General features: G+C 39.6%; 2 protein-coding genes and 1 long non-coding RNA gene across 3 annotated transcripts in view; 2 read left to right on the forward strand and 1 right to left on the reverse strand.

The window, feature by feature from the left end:
- Nucleotides 1–15,056, forward strand: part of LOC126872346 (potassium voltage-gated channel protein Shaw-like) — a 43,889-nt gene extending 28,833 nt beyond the window's left edge. The window contains exons 4-5 of the mRNA XM_050632195.1: nucleotides 1,485–2,526; nucleotides 3,638–15,056. Coding sequence (XP_050488152.1) covers nucleotides 1,485–2,526; nucleotides 3,638–3,702 — 1,107 coding nt within the window. The 3' untranslated portion in view covers nucleotides 3,703–15,056. The remainder of the gene's footprint in view (nucleotides 1–1,484; nucleotides 2,527–3,637) is intronic.
- LOC126872341 (PAT complex subunit CCDC47-like) overlaps nucleotides 1–23,936 on the forward strand; it is a 151,305-nt gene that overhangs the window by 100,989 nt on the left and 26,380 nt on the right. The window lies entirely within an intron of this gene.
- On the reverse strand, nucleotides 14,249–22,575 carry LOC126872354 (uncharacterized). The gene is made up of 3 exons (XR_007691953.1): nucleotides 22,351–22,575; nucleotides 21,033–21,607; nucleotides 14,249–19,535 (listed from the first exon to the last, which is right to left on the reverse strand). It is a non-coding gene; the product is annotated as an uncharacterized LOC126872354 (long non-coding RNA).

A 23,936-nucleotide genomic window follows, 5' to 3' on the forward strand; every position in this document is an offset into this window, starting at 1 on the left:
AGAAAGATCTCAATAAACGTTTTCCGTTTCGGCTAAAGGCATCCTTGATCTTTGTTCGTTCGTTGTTAATAAAGACAAGTAATTAAATCGAGCGGCGAAATGACAATTGGCTGTAGAAAAATTGTGAATTTGTACGTTGTGCTGAAATTCTATAACCGTAAAACTTTTAATCAAAGTTAATAATAATTCACGATCTTTCTAGTGCGCGTCATCGTCGCAGGATATTCTCAAGGATATCTCTCGCTCCGTCGGTTATCGAAATTATTTATGATAAAAAGAGGAACTAACTCAACGGCAAAGAAGCGATTAAAGTACATCCAGGAATTGGTAGTTGGAATTTACTTTTCATATTACTTTTCTCCCGGCTTTATTTTCGTTTCATCTCGTCTTACCTGTGTTCTCTGTACGATCCCTTTCAACTATTATCGTCTTTCGCCTCCAATTCTATTATCCTGTCCACGTGAAGTTGACGTGAAATTATTACAATACCTTTCTCAGTTCGTTTCTCAGGAACACGGTGATTATTTTAGATCACAATACGTAGCATTACGTCGTACAAAGAAACACAAAGGTAGCATAAAATGAATCGTGCGATAATTTATCCAGCTTGTTATTATCTCCGATAGGAATTTTATTTAACACGAGTATAGATTGTCTTTTTTTTCGTTTAATTATGATTAACCAGTCAAATTTTCAGACATTTTGTAGAATAACTCTAATGTTCGTGTATCACCAACGCGTTAAATCGCTGCGTGACAGAATGGATCGTCTATAGCCTCCGTTAATATCGGCCACATTCAAAAAAGAGTCATCGACGTAAATTCTCGTTCGTATCGAAGGTTAGCGTAACTACTTGTTTCGTAGCGACGTTAAAAGCTGTTGCCGAAGAAAATCGATCGTAGAGGTAAGAACGTACTGATCACGCAACAGCGCGTAACTTTTAACGTCGTTACAAAGAACAAAACACGGTGGAACCACGGTAACAGGATTTTCTATAAAAGTTAGTCGTGCGTTAGTACTCCTCTAGGCGATCCCCGCGATAATCTCAGTTTCATGATTCGACGTGATCCCTCCAGACATTTTATGGCCTATTCAGATTTTCGTCTAACATTGTCCACGTTCTGACGCTCATAATGAAAAGCAATTCTGAAACTTTAGTCATGCGTTGATATCTTCTTCGCGAGTGATAGCAGGGATTCGAATCACGTCCTCGACTCTTCGTTTCTTTATCCTTTTATCGCCGATCAATTTGTTGGAAGTGTTTGCGTTTAGTTTTAGGGTTCTGTTTGGAATACCCTAGAGAAGTGGGTATTTTCAATTATATCTTTGATCGTAGTATGATATGGATGATGCGTTTGTTACGATCGTCTACGAGAAGAAATTTTGATACGATGATAAATGTCTCGAGCAATTCTCTAACACAATGCAAACTCGAACCTGACGATCAATCCACCTCTAATCAAATTATTCGAAATGCTCCACAGGTGATCAGCATAGTCTCGGTCCTGTTCATCTGCATCTCGATCTTGTCGTTCTGCCTGAAGACGCATCCGGACATGCGCGTGCCGGTGATCGTGAACCGATCGGTGAACACGGGGAACGGCAGCTCCTGGGCGGTGGATAAAACGCATACGAACGCTCACGACTTCTTTTTCTACATCGAGTGCGTGTGCAACGCCTGGTTTACTCTCGAGTTTCTAATACGGATTACCGCGAGCCCGAACCGGTGCGTGTTCATCAAGAGCTCGGTCAACGTGATCGACATGGTAGCTACCGTCAGTTTCTACATCGACCTGGGGCTACAGCGTTTCGCCTCGCATCTGGAGAACGCCGATATACTCGAGTTCTTGAGCATCATACGTATCATGAGACTGTTCAAGCTAACCCGTCATTCGTCCGGCCTGAAGATCCTCATCCAGACGTTCCGCGCATCCGCCAAAGAATTGACCTTGTTGGTCTTCTTCTTGGTCCTTGGCATCGTGATCTTCGCCAGTTTGGTCTATTACGCGGAACGTACCCAGTACAATCCGAAGAATGATTTCAAGAGCATACCATTGGGATTGTGGTGGGCTCTGGTCACGATGACCACCGTCGGTTACGGGGACATGGTGCCGAAAACCTACATAGGGATGTTCGTCGGCGCGCTGTGCGCCCTTGCCGGTGTCCTCACGATCGCCCTGCCGGTGCCCGTGATCGTCAGCAACTTTGCGATGTATTACAGTCACACGCAGGCGCGAGCCAAGCTACCGAAGAAGAGACGCCGTGTAATTCCGGTCGAACAGCCGAGAGTACGGACTCTGGGTGCGCCGTTGGGAGCGGCCGGGGTTGCAGGCACTATGGGGCCACCGGGATGCACCCAACAGCACATGCAGTCGGGTGGACCTACATCGGGATCCGGTGCTCTAGCCCCTGGCCTTGGACAGACGCCCGGGGTCGGCTGCACTGGCGGCATGGGACCTCAGAACAGACGGATGAACGCTATCAAGACCAATCATCCAAAGGATGTTTCGTTCGCCACGAAAACAGGTAAGTTCTCCATGCTTGATCGCGACACGTGTTTCTCGAGGATTAGGTTTGTCGTTTTCGCGTAAGTCCGCGTAGAAACGTATTTTACTCCGTTTCCACTGTCCACTATATTTCGTTGTCAAGATAAAATGTACGGATTTCTTATCGTATTATTAGGAGTACTGGTTAGTTACTAATACAAATCTATGAAAACGTAGTAATGGCATAAAAGGCGACAAGTGCTTGCCAGCGTAGAGTAAGATATCCTATCTTCGTAAAAACAGAATCCCCGCGACAATCCAATACGACGAATGCAACAACGCTATTGTACTAGTCGACTATTGACGGATTTCAAAGGCACTATCGTAACGTTTTCCATCGCCCACTCGCGTTTTTATGGGAGGAAAATGACATCGTAGGTTCGAGCGACGAGTAGCATTCCGATATAGATGCAAGTTTACCTACTCTTCGTTGATCAACAATTTTTCTATCCTTTCTTTTGCATATATACCGTTTCGCGTTTAGAACGAAGAATACTACGGAACACAGAGCGTAGAAAGATACTACGATAGTGGTTTCTTGTCAGTGGTTTTACAAAATATATAGGTACAGACAAAGTCGTTAAAAGTTTTAACAGTTCCTTTCCACAGACACGTTTATTTCTATACGTACATATATTTAGCTTATCTGCACGCAATCCTATACGTATCTACGTACATGAAAACAACGTTCTCCTTCGTACGGCCCGCAAAACCTCCAGTAAAAGCCACCGACACACCTTCTCCAAACTACCTACGATCTTTCCCAAGCACCTGAAACGAGTCTTAAACCGCATCACAGGTGCACTCGCAGCGTTCGCCAAACCTACATTTCTTACTCCGTTGAGCCGAGTGTTTCTAGGAAGAAGCCGCGTGTATGTCCAGCAATTATCATGCACAAAGGCTGCTGCTGGTGTACAAAGGGAACGCGAAAAGAAGGAAAGAAAGAATAAAGGTAGAAAAAGGGGAAAAAAGCGAAGGGTTAAACAGTGGTCTTGGCCAAGACGCAAGACAATTTTAGCTGTAATTGTCGCCCGAGCGGGAAGGTCTGTAGTGTCTTTGTTTTCCTGTTCTTCTTGTACGGTGGGTTCCAGAGGAGGACCGGAGGAACTCTAACCTGCGGACCAACGGGACCAAGACAGCCGGAGGTTTGGGTTAAAGCTGAAACCAACGCCACTCTCCACCACTGCCGAGGCGCACTCAACCGGGGCGTCGGGACGACCTACCGAGCCGAACGGGAAAAACGGTGAGGGAGAGAAAGAGAGCCGGGGACGGAGGGGAAAGATTGCCGGAGGAACGAGCTCAAGACGGGTATCAAGATTGCATGGTCTATAAGGGAATATTAGATCGCTGCGGGTGAAACGTCGGATTTTTACCGCAACCACTTGCGACGCCTTTCACTGCGACCATGCGTGGATTATTACAGCTGTCCTGGCTTCTTTTCGTTTCTGTTCGTTCCAGCACACGTATACGTACGTATGTACGAGCATACGTGTGTAGCAGGGGTTGGGAGAAATTTTGGCTGTGAAATTCTGGCTTGTTGGTGGCTTACAGGCGATCATTGGGATCTTAATGGATGATAAATCTCTCGAAATTCGGTGAACGAGGGTTGCGCTCGAAAGGTTAGCAGGAGAATGTAAAACTGGAAGTGTCCTGTTCTTCTTTATTCGAGTTTTATTAGAGCTTGAGGTCTGGTGAATTTTTTGCTGATGTTTATGATAGGAGATGTATTTGACGTAATTTATCTTTATAACTTTTCAACTTTATAAATTTATAGACATATTCGTGTAAAACAAGTATATTTATCGCGTTATATTTATAGTATGTAATTTATAATTTATTACGATATATTTAAATACATATTTTATTTATATATTTTTATACTACTTTACCTTTAATTATATATATAATAAATATATATATATATAACTTAAAACGTGTACAGCACGAGAGAATATGTTTGACTAATGCGTTGGAAAGAGGAATTTTTGAAATTTCCAGAGATATTTTCTTGAGGAACGAACAGTCGTCGGGTAGAAGAGAATATTTCTGGCAAATATACCAAGCTGCTTGTTTTCTTCTTCTTCAGAAGCTTTGTAAGTTCGTACGAAGCTCGAAACGACTAGATAAGTAAAAAATTTCTGTGTTTTCATAAACGTAGACACGCATTATATAATACACGATGGAAGAGAAGAAAACGAGAACTTTGTCGATATAATACAACCGAATTAGAAGATGGTAAATTTCATTTCGCCCTATTTTATTTCTACTAAGTGAAATTTATGAAACGTTAACGATCTGTTTAGTATGCGTAATACGTATCGTGGTTAAAACACAAACGCGTGGATGTTACATGAAATTATACAAACATTATACGTTTCAATTTTGTAACAAATATTTCACGAACTATATCGCATTAACGTAGCACGGATACCACTAACAAATGAGCCACCCTGAAGAGTAAACTGGCTAACTATACTATCTGAAAATAACTTAATTGTACCCCGAGAATATATAATTATTGCTTGACTTTTCAAACGAAAATTGACCGCGACAAAATTGACTAATTTGGCTTCTATGCATCTTCGATAAGGAACGTATCAGCCGAATTAACGTTTTACCTACAGCATGTGCAATCTTACGTTTCAATTACGAATCGTTACTAATTACGTTTGACGTAAAAACAAGCAGCGTACGGTTTTCGAATCGTAAGATCGAAATGCTCGTGAAATTGCCAAGAACGAAGTACTTGCGTGGAAAGTGATAATGAAGGGCGTTCCAAAGCCTTAAAGCCGAACGCGAAAAACAGTGAGCAGCTTGGCCACAGGAAGTGGAGTCACGTTTTAAATCAAAAGCTGCTAGAGGCAGCAATTAATTGGAGCTTTTAATTAAATCACGTCCGCACCAACCTGCTAACCTTTCAGAAAGCAACAAAAACGAGGAAAAGAAGCGAGGGAGGCGAGAAAAGAAGAGGAGAAAAACTTCACGACCAAATAAGAAGACAGCGGAGCGCCTTAATAAACGAGGTTGGAGCGCGTGCGCGCACCAAACATCCGACATTTTACCCGCACCGATCTAACGTTATTCAGGGACTTCTCGCGATACATCAATTCAGCTAATGTATCTTTTTCACTTTCTTCGATCGTTTGCTCGAGCGACCGATCTCTCCTCTCCTCTCCAATTTCTCCTGTCCGTTCTTTATTCTCGCCACAACGTCTTCACCTCCCTCCATTCTAGTAAACACGGATCATTCGCTCGTATCATTCGGAAAACACCGAGAACGCGCCTGGATCAGCAAAGATCGCGCGTTGATTCTGCTAAATGTTTGAATGAGATTGAGATGAAAGAAAGATAGAAAGGAGAGTGGGGAGAAGCAAGGAAAAGGAAGCGGAGAAAGCGAATGAGGTAAAAATAAGAGAAAGGAGGGCAAAAGGTGTACACGGGATGAATGCGCAGGGCAGTGTTGGGTGAACCAATGTTCGTTACTAGAATGAAAAGGAAAAGAAAACCCGCTACTTGTATATTATTCGCTTTGTTCCAAGTTATCGAAGCTATCCAAGCGTTTTCGGTCATTTCGCAAAGAAGTTTTGTATTCGTCTTTACGCGCTATAAATATTCTTTTCGACGGAGCAACGTTATTTCTTTTATTCGAAGATTTAGAACGACGAATGCAAAAGACGTTGACTAAATTCATTTTATATGTTATCCGAAATAATCGAAGCCCAACACTGGCGCAAGAACTCGTTTGAAACGACGAGGAATATTCGTCGATTGTCAAGTGGAAGCCGAGTGAAAGCCTCGTGTTGGTCAAAGTCGAATAATTTATAAACCGGAGAGCACAGCTTCGCTGCCAAAAATTCCTGAAAGTATCTGGTAAATGCTGTAGGAGCCGCGTAATGAGACTGGCGGCGTCTCGAGGAGTTTAAATATTTGCGTACGGAACGTTCGTAGGAATTTTTGTCAGGATTCGACGTCGTACCAAGAAGATCCCTCCTCCCCTTAAACGGATTCGACTTTCCATCTATGAACCGTCGTCGAAAGCGAATAAAAGGCCGCTCTTAATTTCTCGAGATTGCCGCTTTAAATATCGATGAGTGAACAATTTGCGTTTCTCATTTCCACCTTTCATCTGGAAACTTTCCTTTCCAAACGATATAAGGAACGAAACGAGATAGCGAACAAAACCTCAATGTGGAAAATCCTTGGAGAAATTTCGGTGTTCTTCTGCCTTTCGCTGCACGAAAAGCACAACATATTTATTTCCCGCCATCCTAATAACATCACCGTTAACAATCATCGATCGATAATTAATCGAAAGAAAATACTCATCTTACAATACTTATTGTTAGTAGCTGGTAAAATCCGAGCGTCAAAGTGGATATTAGTTGATGCCCTAATTGAGAGGACCAAATGTACACACGTGTCGCATAAAACGTTGATTGTTAACAAATTTTGATATACCATAATTTTACCCCTAGTAAAGTGTAACGTAGCGAGTAAAATATTTAATGGGCTGCCATTTGCCTCGATTGCCATCTGATCCTCTCAATTGGTTTGAAGATTAATCGGATAATCGCGAATATTTGCTTGTAACTCTTGTAATAATTTAACAAGGCTGCGTTAACTAGCGATGCATAATTTTCCAAACTAAATGCGTAAAACGTTCGAACGCTGAGAAAGCTAATAAAAGTCTGGTGGTACTCGCTTGACGCTAAGTGTATAGCACCGATCGGAAACGAAGCAAGTAAAGGCCGAGCGTCGATTAAAGTCAATTGCAATAAAATTCGCTACGCTTGTTCGCGGTCTCGGCGGATGAGTGGCGAACCGAACAGGTTAAACGAATAAAATTTATTTCCTATCGAGACTTCGATGGCCAAGCTTTTTTGTATATACGCTTCGTGCATATACTGCGTGCCGTTAATGTTGAAGTAAGTTCGTTAATAACGAGAAAACGACGATGCAACGAAAAGTTGAACATTTCTCCGGATTTTCCTTAAAACGTAAGATTAACAAGAAACGATTATAAAACTACTACGGTATTAATATAGCGTATGTAATAATATAAAAGTATCTTTTCGGAGATGAAATGCTGATAAAATTCGAGCAACTCGAGGACGAGGGATCTTTGATGTACAAGCCTCGAAACTGAACACTCATATACGTCCAAGTACGTGTAAATATTCGGATCAATCGCGATCCAAATACGAAAACCACACAGGCTGTTCTATACTCCTTTGTTTCTATTTTCGGCTGTTTTCTGCGTAAACGATTCTTCGTTTCTTCTCTGTTCTTTGACGATACGTATATACTTGCTCGCTACGACAGATAAAATTTAAATTCAGATTTTTACAAAATATGGGATCAATGCCAGTTCGAAGTATCTTTTCTTCTAGTTATATATATTTCGGATATATTCTTACGCGTTTACTTTGGATCGAATAGAGAGAAAGCAGCCTTCGTCGTTTAACGCTTAAGAAGCTGTAAAGTTGCGAATCGTCATATCGACACGATATTATTATCTTTAGGAGCAGTGTTCTTTCTGAAACCAGTGATGTCGTTTCCGCGTTACGTACGACAAACCTTCCCTCGAACTTCGTGTCTACTTCTGACACGTTTAAAAAAAAAAAAAAAAAAAAGAGCTGACTATTTTATAAAAGAAAAAGAGAAAAAATTGTGAGCAAAGAAGTTGGACGAGTCGTATGCACTTTAAATTAATCGAAGGAAACTAAAACTCTAAAGAATCGTCGAGATAAAATAAATTATATTCTTTACAATGTTTTCATAACGTAACGTTCTAATCGTAAAACTGTTACTTTAAGGTTTTGGAATATTTACAGTACTTCGAATGAATATTTGAACGTTGATAAATAAAATGGAACTGAACAATGTAACATGCTCAAAAATTGACTTAAGTACGATATACAATGTAACGGTATACTAATTTCTATAAGAACATTCGAAATTAACTTCTCTCTTGGACACGGAATATCGTTGATTTCTCAAAATTATCGGTCTACAGCGTAGACTTTATTTCGTCGTTAATACAGAGAAATTTGTACAATCGACTCAGTGCCGTCCATCAAGCTACTGTATTCACGTATATACGTTACGTATGCCTTTTATATAAAAAAAAAAAAATCGTCGTAACGGGTAAAAAGATAAAAAGCTAAGAAATGTAAAAAGAAATTCTGATGTTTCACGATAACGTTTTCATTCTTGATGGACGTTTAGCTCTCATAATTTTAGGATTAATAAAAGGCTTTGGATGGAAACGTTGCTCAAATGTAATAATTCGATACCGTTTTTTAATTACTTTCGATAATTCTACATGTGTTTTATGATATTTTCACGTCTTTCTTTCATTTACTGTGATATCGTATACCACGATCGAATACAAAAATGATATATATATAAAATTCCTACCTTTAACGCGCCTATCGACTCAACTTTTAACGTAACGATTCTCCGTTCCGTACTTTGACCAAATAATATGAATTTTTATAATAATTTCATTTTCGACAAACACACGATCCTAGATACGAAAAACCAGAAAAGCAAGAAACGTTAACAAACATTACGCACCAAGCTAACAAGAAAACAAGAAGAAAGTATACACGAAATCCAATGGAAATACGTCAACATGTAAAGAAGCGACTTAGGGATACGATAATCTGGTCGCGATGTTGTTAAAAATAATTTTCTAAGCAATATATGTATACATGTGACAATAATTTACTCGTAAAAACGGTTATTAAATCAACGGTTTTCTAAAAACGTAATCGATAGAAACGAAATAAGAACGTTAAATGAACGTAAAGTTAATTAGAATAATTCGTAAAGAACAATTGTCGAACTCTCAAGGGAGAACGAAAGGGTATGCCGGTTGCACCGATGAATAAAACTAAGCCATCCGACGTGTATTAACGCGAGACGATATCACTGGCGACAGAGGTTCCCTGGAAGAACGACGAAAACATCGTGTTGCAGCGTTCGAGGCGCGTTCGAGGAACGATAAAGTCGAATTGCAGTCGAGACTCGACAATTTCGACGCACTTATCGCACAAGTACACCCCCACACATGCATAGACACACGCTCGTCCACCTGTGACACATAGCTGTACACGTACAAAACGCAAATATTCACCGACAGTTCGTAAATACTTAACCATGCTGAAAAAATTACAGCGAGACAATACAAACCGTATTGTATGATACACGTAATACAGGGTGATTCTAAACGAAAATGAAGGGACGAATCGAAAGGCAAAGGGGATGAAAATAGACGACGAATGTCCGCTTCTTGTCTACATATGGATCAATGTCGACGAACAGAAAGGAGAACTAAGATCTTGGCCCCTTAGCTGTTATCGGTTTCCAATCGAAATTAACAAACGTATAATACGATTGTCAGGCAATACGATTATATATTTTTAGAATTATATTTTCTGTTTTCTCGAACAAATACAGTTTCTTCGATTTTGCCGAATTTTTCCTTTCTAACGTTTTCTATTCCTACGTCGATATTGGTTTGTAGACACTGCAAGAGATGGGCATTTCTCATCCATTTTTGTAGCCCGTGCCCGTAATATTTATTACATTTTTAATATAAAAGCAGTTTAAGACGGTACTTGATCAACGTATGCTTTGTTAAAATATAGTGGATAATCGTGTCATTTCATTATCATGCGCACATCGCTATAATATGTATGCTTGGCAAAAGACATTTTTTTACTTGCTAGAATGATATCGCTCGTTGTACATTCTTTCCACGATAACGTGCCCGTTTACTCATTTAGATGTAACGTTTAAACGAAAGAGAAAAAAGAAAAAAATGCAAAAAATACCAGTCTCGAAAGCCACCAAAGAAACGTAGAAAATGTTGAATCCAGCAGAGCAAAAGTGATTTACAAGCCACCTATTCAAAATTGAAAACGAGAAGAAAGAGTTTTCTAGTTTTCAATGCTTCGAACGAACATTGTATACGAAACTTCCGTCGCTAAATTTCAAAGCATTGTTATCTTCAGAACGACACATTCAATTACTACGAAAAAAGAAAAGAAAAAAAAAGGGAGAAGGAAGGGAATAAAAGAAGCAAGGGATAAAACACAGAACACCTAAAGCAGCATTGATCCAAGTATCCTCGCGTCGCGTTTCTCATCTTCCTCGAAGAAAACCTTCCGCACGCCTGCGACGTGTACGTCGCGGTGCAAGTGTTTGGACAAATAGTTGTGAACTTGCCCGAGTAAAGATGCAGAAGCAAAACGACTGAAAGAACGAAAAAGGATAAAGAAATACAATCAGGGAAAAATAGGGGGAGAAAAAATAAACGAGAAAACAAACACGAACAAAAAATACAACACGACAAGAACACATGACCAGGTTCACTTAGAGAAAACAGAAGTTGGACACGGGAGATCGAACACTCGTTTTTCCAGAGATACCAGCAGCATGTATATTCACGTACATGACCGTACGCATATATGAAACGTATCCGTACGTGACACGCACACGATACGCACCCTGAATACCGCCGGGACCAATCGAACCACCCCCTGTACAACCCCACGCTGTACGATCCGTCTGATCCTCAAATTGCGTTTAAAGAAAAATTACACTGTCGTCTAAACTACGGAAGACGAAAGTGTAGGAAAGCACCATTCGTATTTACGATTGTGTGTACACGTGTTTGCACGCGAGAGAGAAAGGAGAGAGAGAGAGGAAAAGAGTTGAAACGGCGATATAAGCGGGGGATGGGGGACTGACAGGGCCAAGTGGAGAACGTGGCAAGCATATCAAGCGACCAATAATAAGGCGCACTTTGACTCCTTCGTGGACAGGACCAGGTGTTTCCAGGATTTATACGAGACTCGTAGGTCATCGACGAACCAGACGAACAGAAAATCGCGAACCAGAGAAACGTATTTGGAAAAACATGTTTGCGAACGTCGGGGAGCGACTTTCATGCGCAAAGACGCGTGAAAGATCAAAGGAAGTCGAATATTTGCCCGCTAGCGAATCGTTCGAGCTGATTCTGATGCGATCAGCGAGGTTTGGTTGGAGAAACTGAATGTGAATCGAGTTTCGGGTGAATCGAAGGTGAAGTTGTCGGGGAGGAGAAATCGAGCAGAGAGTTGGGAGTTTTGTTTTTGTTGGCACTCCTGGACAGTTTTATGGTAGTGCCGTAATTTAGAAGGGGGTTGAAAATGGTTGGCGAAAAGCCAGAAAAGGGAGGAAAGTGGAAGATGAAGAATAACTGCGATATCTGCGAGTATTGAGAAATTGAAAATCTAGGCAATAGAATATGGACGTGATTTTATGAATAATGACTTTTTAAACAATAACGAATTTTAATAAATAACGGGTTTATCGTTCAGAGGAGATACTATAGTGGTCGATATATACGCGTTAATGGTTGAAGTTAAATGTAGCGTGACAAGAACGAAACGGGAAACGAAACTTTCGAGTGAATTTCTGCTTCGATTTATTCGACATTCGTAAGAATGATTAGAACGAAACGAAATAATTATTTATCAAATATCCAACAAAGAAAATATTGTACGATGTCTCAAAGTTATATGCGAATACCTAATCGAGAAAATAATATCACTTTGCTACTAGGTACTACTGCCAGAACCAAATATTAATCTCAAATACAAAATATTAAAATGTTCAAATAAAATTAATATTAAAAATATTAAAATACTAATCTCGTAAACAGGAAGGAACATTTATTAAGTGGTATGGAACACAAAAAGAAAGTAATCCTACGGTACTACTAACTTTAGAAAGAAAGAAATAAATTCTAATTTTTAATACGAAACGATGAAAATTCGATTATCGAGCTCCCACTGTGATACGAATCGGTGACGCTAAAAATTTCGCGGATATTCAATCGTACATCATCGGCAACTGCATAATCAACAACGTGTCTAGAAACGGGCAGAATTCCATCGTACGAGTAACAATTTTTTAAATCTGCCCCATGAACCGAAAACGTGATTAAATTCAGGCTCGATTCACTTCAGGAACCGTTTCTACGCGATTTGTCCGGAATTTTCCACTCGTTGATCCGACGTTAATTAATTAGTGGCGAAAATTAAATGCCAGAGGAGTAAGAAGATACCGTGACCTACCCGGATGTAGCGTTTTTTGAAGTTGAGGTAAAATAGAGGATATAGTGCAGTGGAAAAATGAAAAGTCACCTAAGGGTAAAATTAATTATATTTTACTTTTACGTAAATTTACGTAAATTTCCGCTTGAACCGTACGCTAAATATTTAGTAATACATTAATAAATATCGTTTAACATAACAGAACAGTTATCGCGAAACATCATGCGAAATTATTGATTAAATTTGTATTTTTATGAGTACGACGGTTCGATCTTCTTTAAAGCACGTCGCCATTGAACGTCTGCTTTTCAGTAGATACTTTTAATTCTAGATACCGCGAACTGGTTTAATCGAATATCGATAATTTAGCAGTGGGTTGTTAGCAATGCTGGGAGTGTTCTTAAATCAGCAGGTGAAAACACGATTCGAATTAGTCGAACCGTAAGTCACTCGAATAGAATTTTCTTCGTTAGTTCAATGCACATGAAACGACGATTTCAAGTTTCGAGGTGAGTTTAAGTTACCGCGGAAGACAAGGTGTGTGATAAATTTCTTACACCTTCCTTTTAATCGTTGCAAACTGTCTGCTGCAAAATACGGTGTATAAGTACAAGGCCTATAAATTAAAAAGCTATCGTTCGTCGTAAAAATGATACGCTTCGTTCGATGAACGACGCAATTTTTGTTCAAAAAATGATACCTCGATCGAAGAACGTGAAATTCATATAATTTCTTTCTAAATCAGATCGTCAACTTAAATATACGTATAAAAATTTGCAAGCGAGGCCTACTACCATTAACACTAAGTATAGCGTGTAACTGTCGATATTTTTGACGGAACAAAATTGTTCTCTAAAAACTAACTAAACTAAAAAGTTAGTAGGAACTGTTCTAGTCACAGCCGAGCCACGAATCTAACAAGTGGAACAACAGAGAATCTGCAACGGTAAATTACTGCTGCTCGAACGTGATACACGAACCGCAAAAGAAATCTTTCAGCCGTGTGACACGAATCACCGGTGATCAATCTTATCTGAAACCTCTATCTATCCGATCCCTTTACGAGTCCTACGTGCGTGGATTACGCGTTGGCCACTCGATTCGCCGCGAACAGATATAAAACGATACGTGACCTGTCGCCCGGACAACGTGTACGACAATCCGCAAAGTATTCCCGATCTTATCTCTCTCCTTACACGCCCCTCGAGGAACACAAAAGCCATAGAATATAGGCTGACGTTCTCTTCGCGCAAACGAGTCTTCGCGAATCCGATACATTGTTCCGTTGACGGCGAATAAATCCGATCGAGGATCGGAAAGCAGGTTCGACGCCGCGACAGGATTTCAATCGGTTGCTATCGAGTCGGGTGTAATTGATAGATTTCTGAACGAGGAAATCGGAGAAACAAAGCGTACGGTGACGGCACGAGAGAGAGAATCTTAACCCTTGTGTTATTAGCCGAGGATATGGGGTTGGTTAGGGAGAAATGAAAGGCAGGAGTTTGAGAAACAGGTTTCGAGAGAAATGGAAATTATGAGCCTCGGCTGGGTTAAGGAGAAGAGAAAGATAGAAGTTTGGGCTTCGTTAAAGAGGAATGGGAAGTTGGAGTTTGGATTAAAGAGAAGTGGAAAATGGAAGTTTTGGTTGGATTAAAGAGCAGTGGAAAATGGAAGTTTTGGTTGGATTAAAGAGCAGTGGAAAATAGAAGTTTGAACTGGATTAACAGAAAGTTGGAGGTGAAACTATAGATTGTTTTAATGGGAAGTGGAACATAAAAATTTGAGTTACGTTGAGTTACGCAAGTGGAAAACTAGAGTTTGGGCTGTGTTAACGAGAAACGGGAACATCGGAGTTTGGAGCAAACAAAAGTAGACAATGGAAGTTGGAGCTGCGCGACAGGATCATGGAAAAATAATTTTAGATTGTTAATTTTATCTTGTTAGTAGATGAAGCTCCCATTGAAGCGAACGATAAAACCAATCTTTAATAATTGCAATTAAACGGTAAATTTCTTACAGTTCCAAAAACGCTGATCTCTATTCGGTCTTGATAAAAGGTAATGATATGATAAAGAGATGGCACGCATCGAAACGATTCTAAAAGTGAAACAAAAAAGCTATAACGAGATCCTGTTCATCGTGAAATGTCCAGTCATCGCTACATTGACGGAAAAGAAACCGGTTCGCGTTGTCATTCGTTCCAGTATTTAACCTGGTACGCGTTTATTCAAGCCCGTTAAAAGGAAACGCAACTTGAGTTAAACTTTTTTTTGATAGTCGACTAGTGTCCAGGTATTATCCAAAGAAAAAGTGCTTCAAAATGTGCCGCGTGCAAACGAAGAACAGAATGACGGAAGCAATGGAAGAGCGTGAAAGAAAATACGTAGAAAAAGAGGGAAAAGGTCGACGAAAAAAAAAAAAAGAAGAACAAAATGAAAGGAATTGTACGCGTTTGCGGATGTGCAGAAAGAAAATAAAAGGTATCTCTGCGAACGTATATATGTATCCGTGCAAACCGCTGTTGCCTGATATTAATAGTGAATCACAGCGACGGTACGCGTTGGCGAGGAAGATTTTCCAGGCGAATTGACGTTTTTCTCTTTAACACCGTTACTAATTGTCAGAGCAAAATTGTTCAAAGAATATTGAAAAGCGAGAAAATGTATCGAAGAAGAAACTACAGATGGAAAGAAAAAAATGATCGTCCAGCGACAGAATTTCACGCAGAGACGAGTATCAATTTGCCGCTAGCGTGGTACTACTTTTGTATAAAAGTTTATGAATTTGAAATTACCTCTCGACTTCTCGTCCAACGCAAATTAAATATTTGAAAGCCATATAATAAGTATCTCGATTTAACTGATATTTAATGGTACGAAATTGTTACAAAGTGAACCATTATTTGAGTTTGCAATTAAAACGCGTTACCAGCATGAAATACCGAGCCGGTTGATTTATCACGGTATATATGTATATATACTGGCATATTTAATCAATTCAGTCTTAGAAACAGCTCTTATTATTTCATTTTCTAACGCGATAAGTACCAACTGTTAACAAAATATTTGTATTGTAATATATGCATTGTGTAAAAAGCAGAATTCAGGACACAGAAATAAATTATTTCTGTAATACGCTACAGTTACGGTTATTATTCAAATTTATTTAACGTTGAATGTTGAACAGAAATACTCGTAAAGAATGAAAATTTAAGATGTTAAAGATAAAGTTTTAAGAGAATAGTTATAGTTTTTATGGAATTTTAAGAAATATCATGATATCGATGATAAAAGAAAATTCGAGTAGAATAACGGCGTTACATTTAGAATAAAACCTGGTTTTGTTACATTCTCGTGCATGGTGTTTTTATTTTATTTTATTTTAAATCAAGCGTAATACGTAATACATAATATGGCTGAAAGGGCATAAAAGTTCTGAATATCAGATCGATCGATGTGTCGTAAATAAAAAGTTAATATCGAAACATTTTCACTCGTCGATGTGTACTTGATCACGATTCGCGTATAATAATGTAAGCAAAGGTTTGTCGTGAAAAAATATCAAATGTTTTAAAAATCATCTTGAAACTTGCAAATTCTTCTAATTAAATTGCTAACTTCTCATGCATTTAATCGTCTTAACGAATTTGGTTTGTTCTTCACTTTTCATATTTTCTTTGGAAGGATTCAAACCAAACGATAATAATCTCAAGATTTCATGCATAATCTGTCTACACAGTACTCCGAAGTAATGTTCGCCGGATAAAATATCTCGTTGCGCGAAAGAGGAAGATCATGCTATTTTCGTAGTTAAACGTAAAAGACGATATCTGAAATGTCCCCAAAAAGTTATATTTTTCTGTTACCTAATGTTCGTTCTCTTATTCGCAGTCTCGACATTAAAAAGTCGCTGTAGCCATAAAACAACAGAACATTGTGTCAAATGAGTAATAAGCACATAAATATCGGACGCTTAAATCTACTACATCTATTTCTCAAAAAGGTTACACTTTATTAAAATCACTGAACGAATAAACAGAAATGTATGATATAAACACTGAACACGCATACGTGCATCCAGTCGTACAACTAAATATGGATAGTAAACAAATTCAAGCGAAGCCTATTCGATAAATATAACAGAGACCAAAGAACTAGAAAACAAATACGATTACAAGGCAAACGTTCGTTTAATAAACATACCAAACGGCGAACATTTATTGAACAAACACATCACACTTCGAGTAGCTATTCAACGAATCAATCGCAGTATCGAACGTATACGATGTTTAAACAAATTTAATGGAAGATAAACATCCATCGAACGAGCCTGTAATGTAACTTCGAAAGATTACGAATCAGTATACCGAAGAGTTGGTCGTTCAAAGCGCAAAACGATTCAATTATCATCGTATTAAATCGATATCTCGAAGGATAATTTGAAAAACGGAAACAAAAAAAAAAAAAAAGACACGAAACATCCATTGAACGAAGCAAAATTAAAAAATCAGCTCACTGATCAAAGTTTATAGTTGCAACTACGACAAAGCGATTCAATCCCTCTACCTCCATGAATCGATATCAGAAAGGATAATCCACGAAATGGAAGTACAGAAAGCACGAAATATCACGACGGATAAACTAGAATAAAACGAAGATAAAGATAGCACATCGTAACAAGAAACAATTCGCCGATTCTTCTAAATAGTATACATATCATGACGCTTTAAAATAACTCAAGTACTTACTCTCTCAAAGAAAAACTAAATAAATAAATAAATAAATAAATAAACAAGTAGAAAGTGACGGGAGAGCTTTTTTTCTTTTTGTTTCATTAAGCCAGACTTCGAAGGATCGATCCAAGTTCCCGATAAGAGTAACCCATGATATAATAAAGGAAAGGGAAAAAAGAAAGGATGGAAGAAAAAAAGGGGAGAGGGGAAAAAGGAGAAAGAAATGTACAGGAAAACCTTACTACGAGTTAGCACAGTACGGTATCAGGGGAGCGACATGTGCTGTATCCAAGGACTCTGTACAAAGAAGCATACACAAACACACACGCATACACACACATATCTAAATCATACTCACACGCACAGACCTACATATGCACACACGTTCGTTGACCACCGCCCTTTTACACGTTTTATCGGTCTTTTTGACTTTGTAGATAGTGGTACGACTTTTCTTACACACGCCAGACGACGTCGACGACCTCCGGCCTCCGGAATACAGTTTTTGTCTACCGGACACCGGAAGTCATCGTCGTTCGATCACGATTATTGCTAATCTCGTTATTATTATTACTTATCATTACGGTTATATACATTTAAAGAAAAAGAACAAAAAAAAAAAGAAGAAGAAAAGGAAAGAACGGAGACGATGAAAAAAGGTGATAGAGGACTAAATCGAGGAACATACATAGATACACGACGATGATGAGGAGCTCGTAACGTCACGCCGTGTTCTGGTCGGAGCATCGTTTCTTTCGAAATTCCGGCGTGACGTCACCTTCATTATTGTATTTAATAGCATTATAATTTATTCTTGTAATATCATTATCGTTATCGCTGCGATTCCCGTGATCATCGTCGGCCACTTCCAACTTCCCAGTTCCAAGAGGGTGGAAACGCATTTCTCTGCCGGCGTTTAGAAACACGAGGATCGATGAAATAATAAATTACTTGAGAACGACGTAATACAAATGGGGGTATTTCCGCGAAGAAACGGACTCGAGGGAGGGTAGACTCAAGTTGCGTTTGCGATTTGGACTGTGGCGTGATGTGGCCGACGATCGTGACGCGTGATCGAGAGAGTGAAAGAGAGAGAGCGAAAGAGAAAAAGAGCGAGAGCGAGAGAGAGAGAGAGAGAGAGAGAGAGAGAATAGAGGTGAAAATGAAAACAAATTGAAAAAATGAAAAAGCGAATTATATATCTATTATTGTATCGAGAGTTGTGCGCTGCGTTTGCGATTTAAGCTAGTTCGTTTGTAAATAAAGACTATTTAACTCTTTGATATCAGTGTCTCTCGATCATTCTGAAACGATGTACATTTCTGTCTATGGTTCTCTTTAATCCTCTATAACCGGATGAAATATTATAATCAGAGCTTGATATGCTTGCGATAGACGAAGGTTGCAGCGGACGAAATAACATTTTCAAAACACGGTCCGATGAATATAGATATCCCAAGTTACCTACGGCGTTATAGAGGGTTAAAACGACCGCTGTCCCCGTAGGATATCTTCGTCGAAAAGCGAGGAAACCAGGATGACGGTGGATGAAGAACGCTGGATGGAGTCTCAGAATCTTAATTGGCCATTTCTGCGACAAGCTGCTAGATATTTGGGTTTATAATTGGAGTAGTCGGCCCACGAATCTTTTGATCCTCTTATATTTTTGCTCACAGCGGAAGGTATCTACTTTAATTTCAGCGGCTTGCGACGTTTTCTTTTCGCGATGCGTATAAACGTACGAATTATGAAACACGTTTCTCCCTTTCTAAATTAAAAAATTTAATTTCGTAGGAAATTCTGACCGGCTTAGCTAGATATAGCAAACATCAAATCGTCCTCTTCAAATATTAACCTTTGGATACCACGTGAATTCTCAACTTGTGTCATACCCCATACGTCTCCACTCGTTTCTCGGTCCAAGGCCATTCAGACAACGCAGGGTAGTTGCTCGTACACGAGACACATGCCAATATTGTCCTCGAGAGTGGTTCCCGTGTCCTGTCCAGGACCGAAAGCCACCCTAATACGAAAGGGCGTTGCCCAGGTCTCCACGCGGCAGTTACCTTCTTCGTCCAGCTCGTTTCGATCGCACAGAGAGTTGCCGCAGTGTTCAAGGTTGCAAATTCCGGCCTCGTTGTTGCCAGGCTGCAATAGGGAAATTCGTTGAAACGCGTGAGCAAGAGTCTGGCGTACGACGACGTGGATGTCTACTTGGTCGAAGAAGAAAAGGTTAATCGAAACTCTATGGAAATTTCATTTTTAATTACCAGCGTATTTTGTTCATTTTCTTTCCTTTCATCCTTTGTTAGTATGTTCAACGTATTCTATGCGGAATATAATAGAGGAGAAAATTTGTTACACTCTGAATCTCTATGTATGTGTTGTTAATTTTTAATTACTTAAAATTATGATTTTTTTCAAGCATCTTTTTAGAGGCTCTTGCGTTATAAGCACGCGTGAATAATATTTACGACGACGAAACGACGTTTCCCATTTTTCACACGCATTTTTAGACACGTGAAGCGTAATTTTTCGCATTGCAGTGTTTGCACGAGCTCGCATTGTGCCCGTCAGGGCTTTGCTCGTGTTTGTGAAAAATGAACGAAATTAAGAAAGAAAAACAGTATTTCCTATTTCTCTTGCCCTCATCGTGAAAAATTCTCTTCGTAATCTAGATTCTAATGCGAATAATTAAAATAATTGGTATAATTGTAAATAGCAAAGTAGTTAATTTGCAGTCGTACCAGTTACAGTCACGTAATTAAAAACATCGTAAATCTTTCACTTTCAAACATTTTTTACCACAGTTTTTTTTCATGAGGTTTAACTAGGTAACTGATCCATAATTCGTGACTAAAATAAATTTCTCCGAGCAACATTTTGCAGCGTTCATTGTTGCATAGTAACAGTTTAGAACTACAAGACCAGCTGAACATGGAATTCGTTAAAAAAACGCGCTTCTCGTATTAACAAGGTAGTTGCATGCTCGTGTTTGCAACATGTTGGAAACTTTTTAATCGTCCAATGATTTTCCTTACAACTACCTGCAAAAATTTGTTACGTTCATTCAAGCAAAAGTATCACGCGCATCACAAAATCAATTAAACGTAGGATATCTTGTAGTATCAGTTCGTATTCGTATCTAGTAAATTTGAGATTGTTAAGACAAGTTCCAGTTAGAACAATCGATGTCGTTCATTCCAAAGAACAAAGACCACGGAACTTTCGGTCAATTTAATACTTCTCCCGTGAATTATTCATATCATAAATTCGAGTAACTTTCAAATAGCAAGAAACAGTAACAAATCGCCCGTAAAGGCAAACGATAATTCGCAACACCGAGCAAAACAAGTTTAACAAGTACCGTTTCAGACCCCCATTACCATAATCGTTAAACTGCAAAATTCGATAGTACAATCCACCGTAGTATCCGAGTCCTTTGGATACTATACACGTTATGCTATATATATATACGATTTGCCAAACCAAAGAAACAATCGAGCCACGATAAAAGTCAGCAAGACGATCTACCGAAGGTGTCGACCTACCAAAACCTAGAACCGACGTACAAGATGTCTCGAGCTAATCAAATCCAACATCCTATCGACAGTCGCCCTTCGCAAGCAAACTAAAAAACATTACCGTGATAAATTCCTCGAAGTCGCAGGGAATGAGCACCCTGTCTCGGCAACGTTCCTGTCCATAAACCGCTCCATTCGACGAACCGACTTCCTGTTCCATGGTATTGCTCATGTTCATAGAGGTTCCACCTTCTTCCATCGGATTCGATCCAGATCCCTCGATATCCGTCCCATTCGTAGATCCTGCGACGGTCGTATTACGAGTAGTCGAATTCGCATTAGGACCCTCGTCGATCGACGACCCGTTCAAATTCGTATTGTTCGTCAATAGCATCCTAGGAGGACCGATTCGAAAGGAATCGGACGAACAGGGTGTATAAGAGATTCCGCACATCTCTCTCTCTTGACGAATACACATTAGATAGTCTTGATCGGCCAGAAATCTTCCGTTCGACAAGAAGTTGAAAGTTTTTAAGGTGCCGTTAGAACCTTGGAAGTATTGGAGGCAGCCGGTAGGTGCACGCTGCTCGAAATCTAACTGGACAACCCTCATTTCCCACATTCTCGATCGGAGATTGCTAGGTAATCGGAAGTCCAGTGTCAGGGACTGATCGTCCTCGTCCAAGTCTATGTATACTGGACAAAAAGGAAGAAGAATGAGTCTACAAACGATTGTCTGGCTTCCAAAGAGCTTTGTATCGGAGAAGATGGATCGATTCCTTAACGAAACTTAGTCAGGTCTTTCTAACGATATCGAGGGAAACTCATCGGATGGAAAGTATCGTCTTCCAGCGTACGATATCTATTCTTTTTTCGTACGTACAGCTACAGTTTTGCAGACGAGATTGATTGTCCGGCGTAGTTCGGTGGAAATGCGATATCCGCGAGATTTTAATCGTAGTGAATTCCCCGCAATGATTAATTACACGAATTTAATTTATCAATTTGAAAGCGTTTGATACAAACTGCCATTAAGCAATTAAGATTTTTCATTCGACCGATCGATTAGTCTCCGATACAAATGCGTAAAGATGGAAGAGAATCTAAAGACGTTGATCGCCTGACGATATTTAATTTTTCCAGTGAAATTCTTTTTCTATCGCCGACTTAGTGATACGAAAGTTATAGCTCCACCTAGTTGCGTGAAACGTCCTGTATATAGCGTAACATATCCAACGAATGGTATAAATTCTTCTCGCATAAAATAATTAATTAAAATTGACCTTAATAAAACAGACCGTACAACTTATTTGAATATTTCTGAAACTCTTTTCAGCGAGAAAACGAGGAAAGAAATAAATAAATGCGAAGATCGAAGCGCGAGATTGGAGCGCGAAATGAAAAGTTTTAACACAAAGCACAAAGGAACTCTTACTTACGATGCTGACCGCTGTTCCAACCGCACATTTGAAACACGCTCCTGCCATTTCTGATTTCCATGATATCTTCGTCACATACGCCAGTCCTGGGGTTGGGTTGACCCTACAACGATCGATAAGTCTCTTGAATGAACAAGTCGTGCAGTAAATTGCGGTCGATTTTTATCGGACGATCAACATACACGCGTATAGCATGCTATTCGAATACTCGAATCAACCAGTACATCGTGGCCGTCTTTGGTCCGCCATCTTCATCGGTGGATCGAAGAATTCGAAACAAATTAATCGTCCTCGATCAATTTTTCCATCCGAGTATTTCCAATCTTGTTAAATAATTCGTTTCGTTTTATACAGTTTCTCGCAGGCATCTCGTTTGTCGTAATAATTATACGCGAAATATTCCAATGAGACTTTTACTACTTCCGTTAATCGATCACGGTAAAGTAATGGTGGAATACTACGCATTTATCTTCTTCAAAATACAAAAAAAGTTAATAATTTCATCGCTTCTCCTATGATTTTCTGTTAACAAGTTTTTATACGAACGAGGAAATGCTGCGATGCACTCGCTTCAACTGATTACTACAACACTATGTCGAAAAGAATGTAAAGTTTAAATCGCAAGCCGCTACGCTAGTACACGGTGAAGCTACGATGGTGTCATTAACCCTCGGGGAACATAGCGCGACCACCACGTACTACCAACCTACAATTATACTCTTTGCAATCTTAATTTTAATCTTCCGTATCGTACATTTTGTCAGGGAGCTTCCGTAAAATAACATCCCCTCATGCTATAAATCTAAATTACAAAGTAAAATTCTTCTGTACAATACTCGTTGTTTCCCTTAAATGTGCATTATAATTTTATCGCGTGATCGTGACACCTCTATCCTAATAAATATAGTTGGCGTTTCGATATTTCAAAATTATTCAAACGAGCCATTGTCTTGCTAAATCATTTAACAATCGACGTAAAAACTCATCCCATTTCGGCTACACGAGAATGTTTCCATCGTCGAGATTACCACGGGAAACACATACTACAGCCGTAATCAGCATCAGCATAAAACATACCGCATCTCGACTGGTAAAGCATAAAAGAAGCGACGGTCTCTCGAAACGATAGCTTCACCCTTAAATAACGCGAGGTTTTAAAAAATTCATCCCCCTCTCTCTCTCTCTCTCTCTCTCTCTCTCTCCCTCTCTCTCCGTCGACCTCCATCCTGTCTCGCCGTCGACGGTTGCCCGGTTAATTTAAAACGTGGTAATCTTACACGTCAACGTAGATGAATTTTACAAGCGTGTCTAGATCCCCTGGAGACACTCATAAATGTCAACGGAGGGACACTAGCTGGAACAGGGGAAACGTAGATATATATTCGGGTTATTGAACTTTTGCTTGCGTTCTCAATTATGGGTCAATAGTAGCACGCGCCACCGTTCCTGTGGAAGTCGTGCTGCGTGTCCTGGCACTCCAGTAGGTTAGCTTTTTGACACGAACCAACAACGATATCCAAGGGTGCGCGAGGCGTAGCGGAGAGAGACAGAGGTTGTCGCGTACACTAGGAAACCGCGCATGGTGG

Source organism: Bombus huntii, chromosome 13 (assembly GCF_024542735.1).
Source record: "Bombus huntii isolate Logan2020A chromosome 13, iyBomHunt1.1, whole genome shotgun sequence".
Lineage (NCBI taxonomy): Eukaryota > Metazoa > Arthropoda > Insecta > Hymenoptera > Apidae > Bombus > Bombus huntii.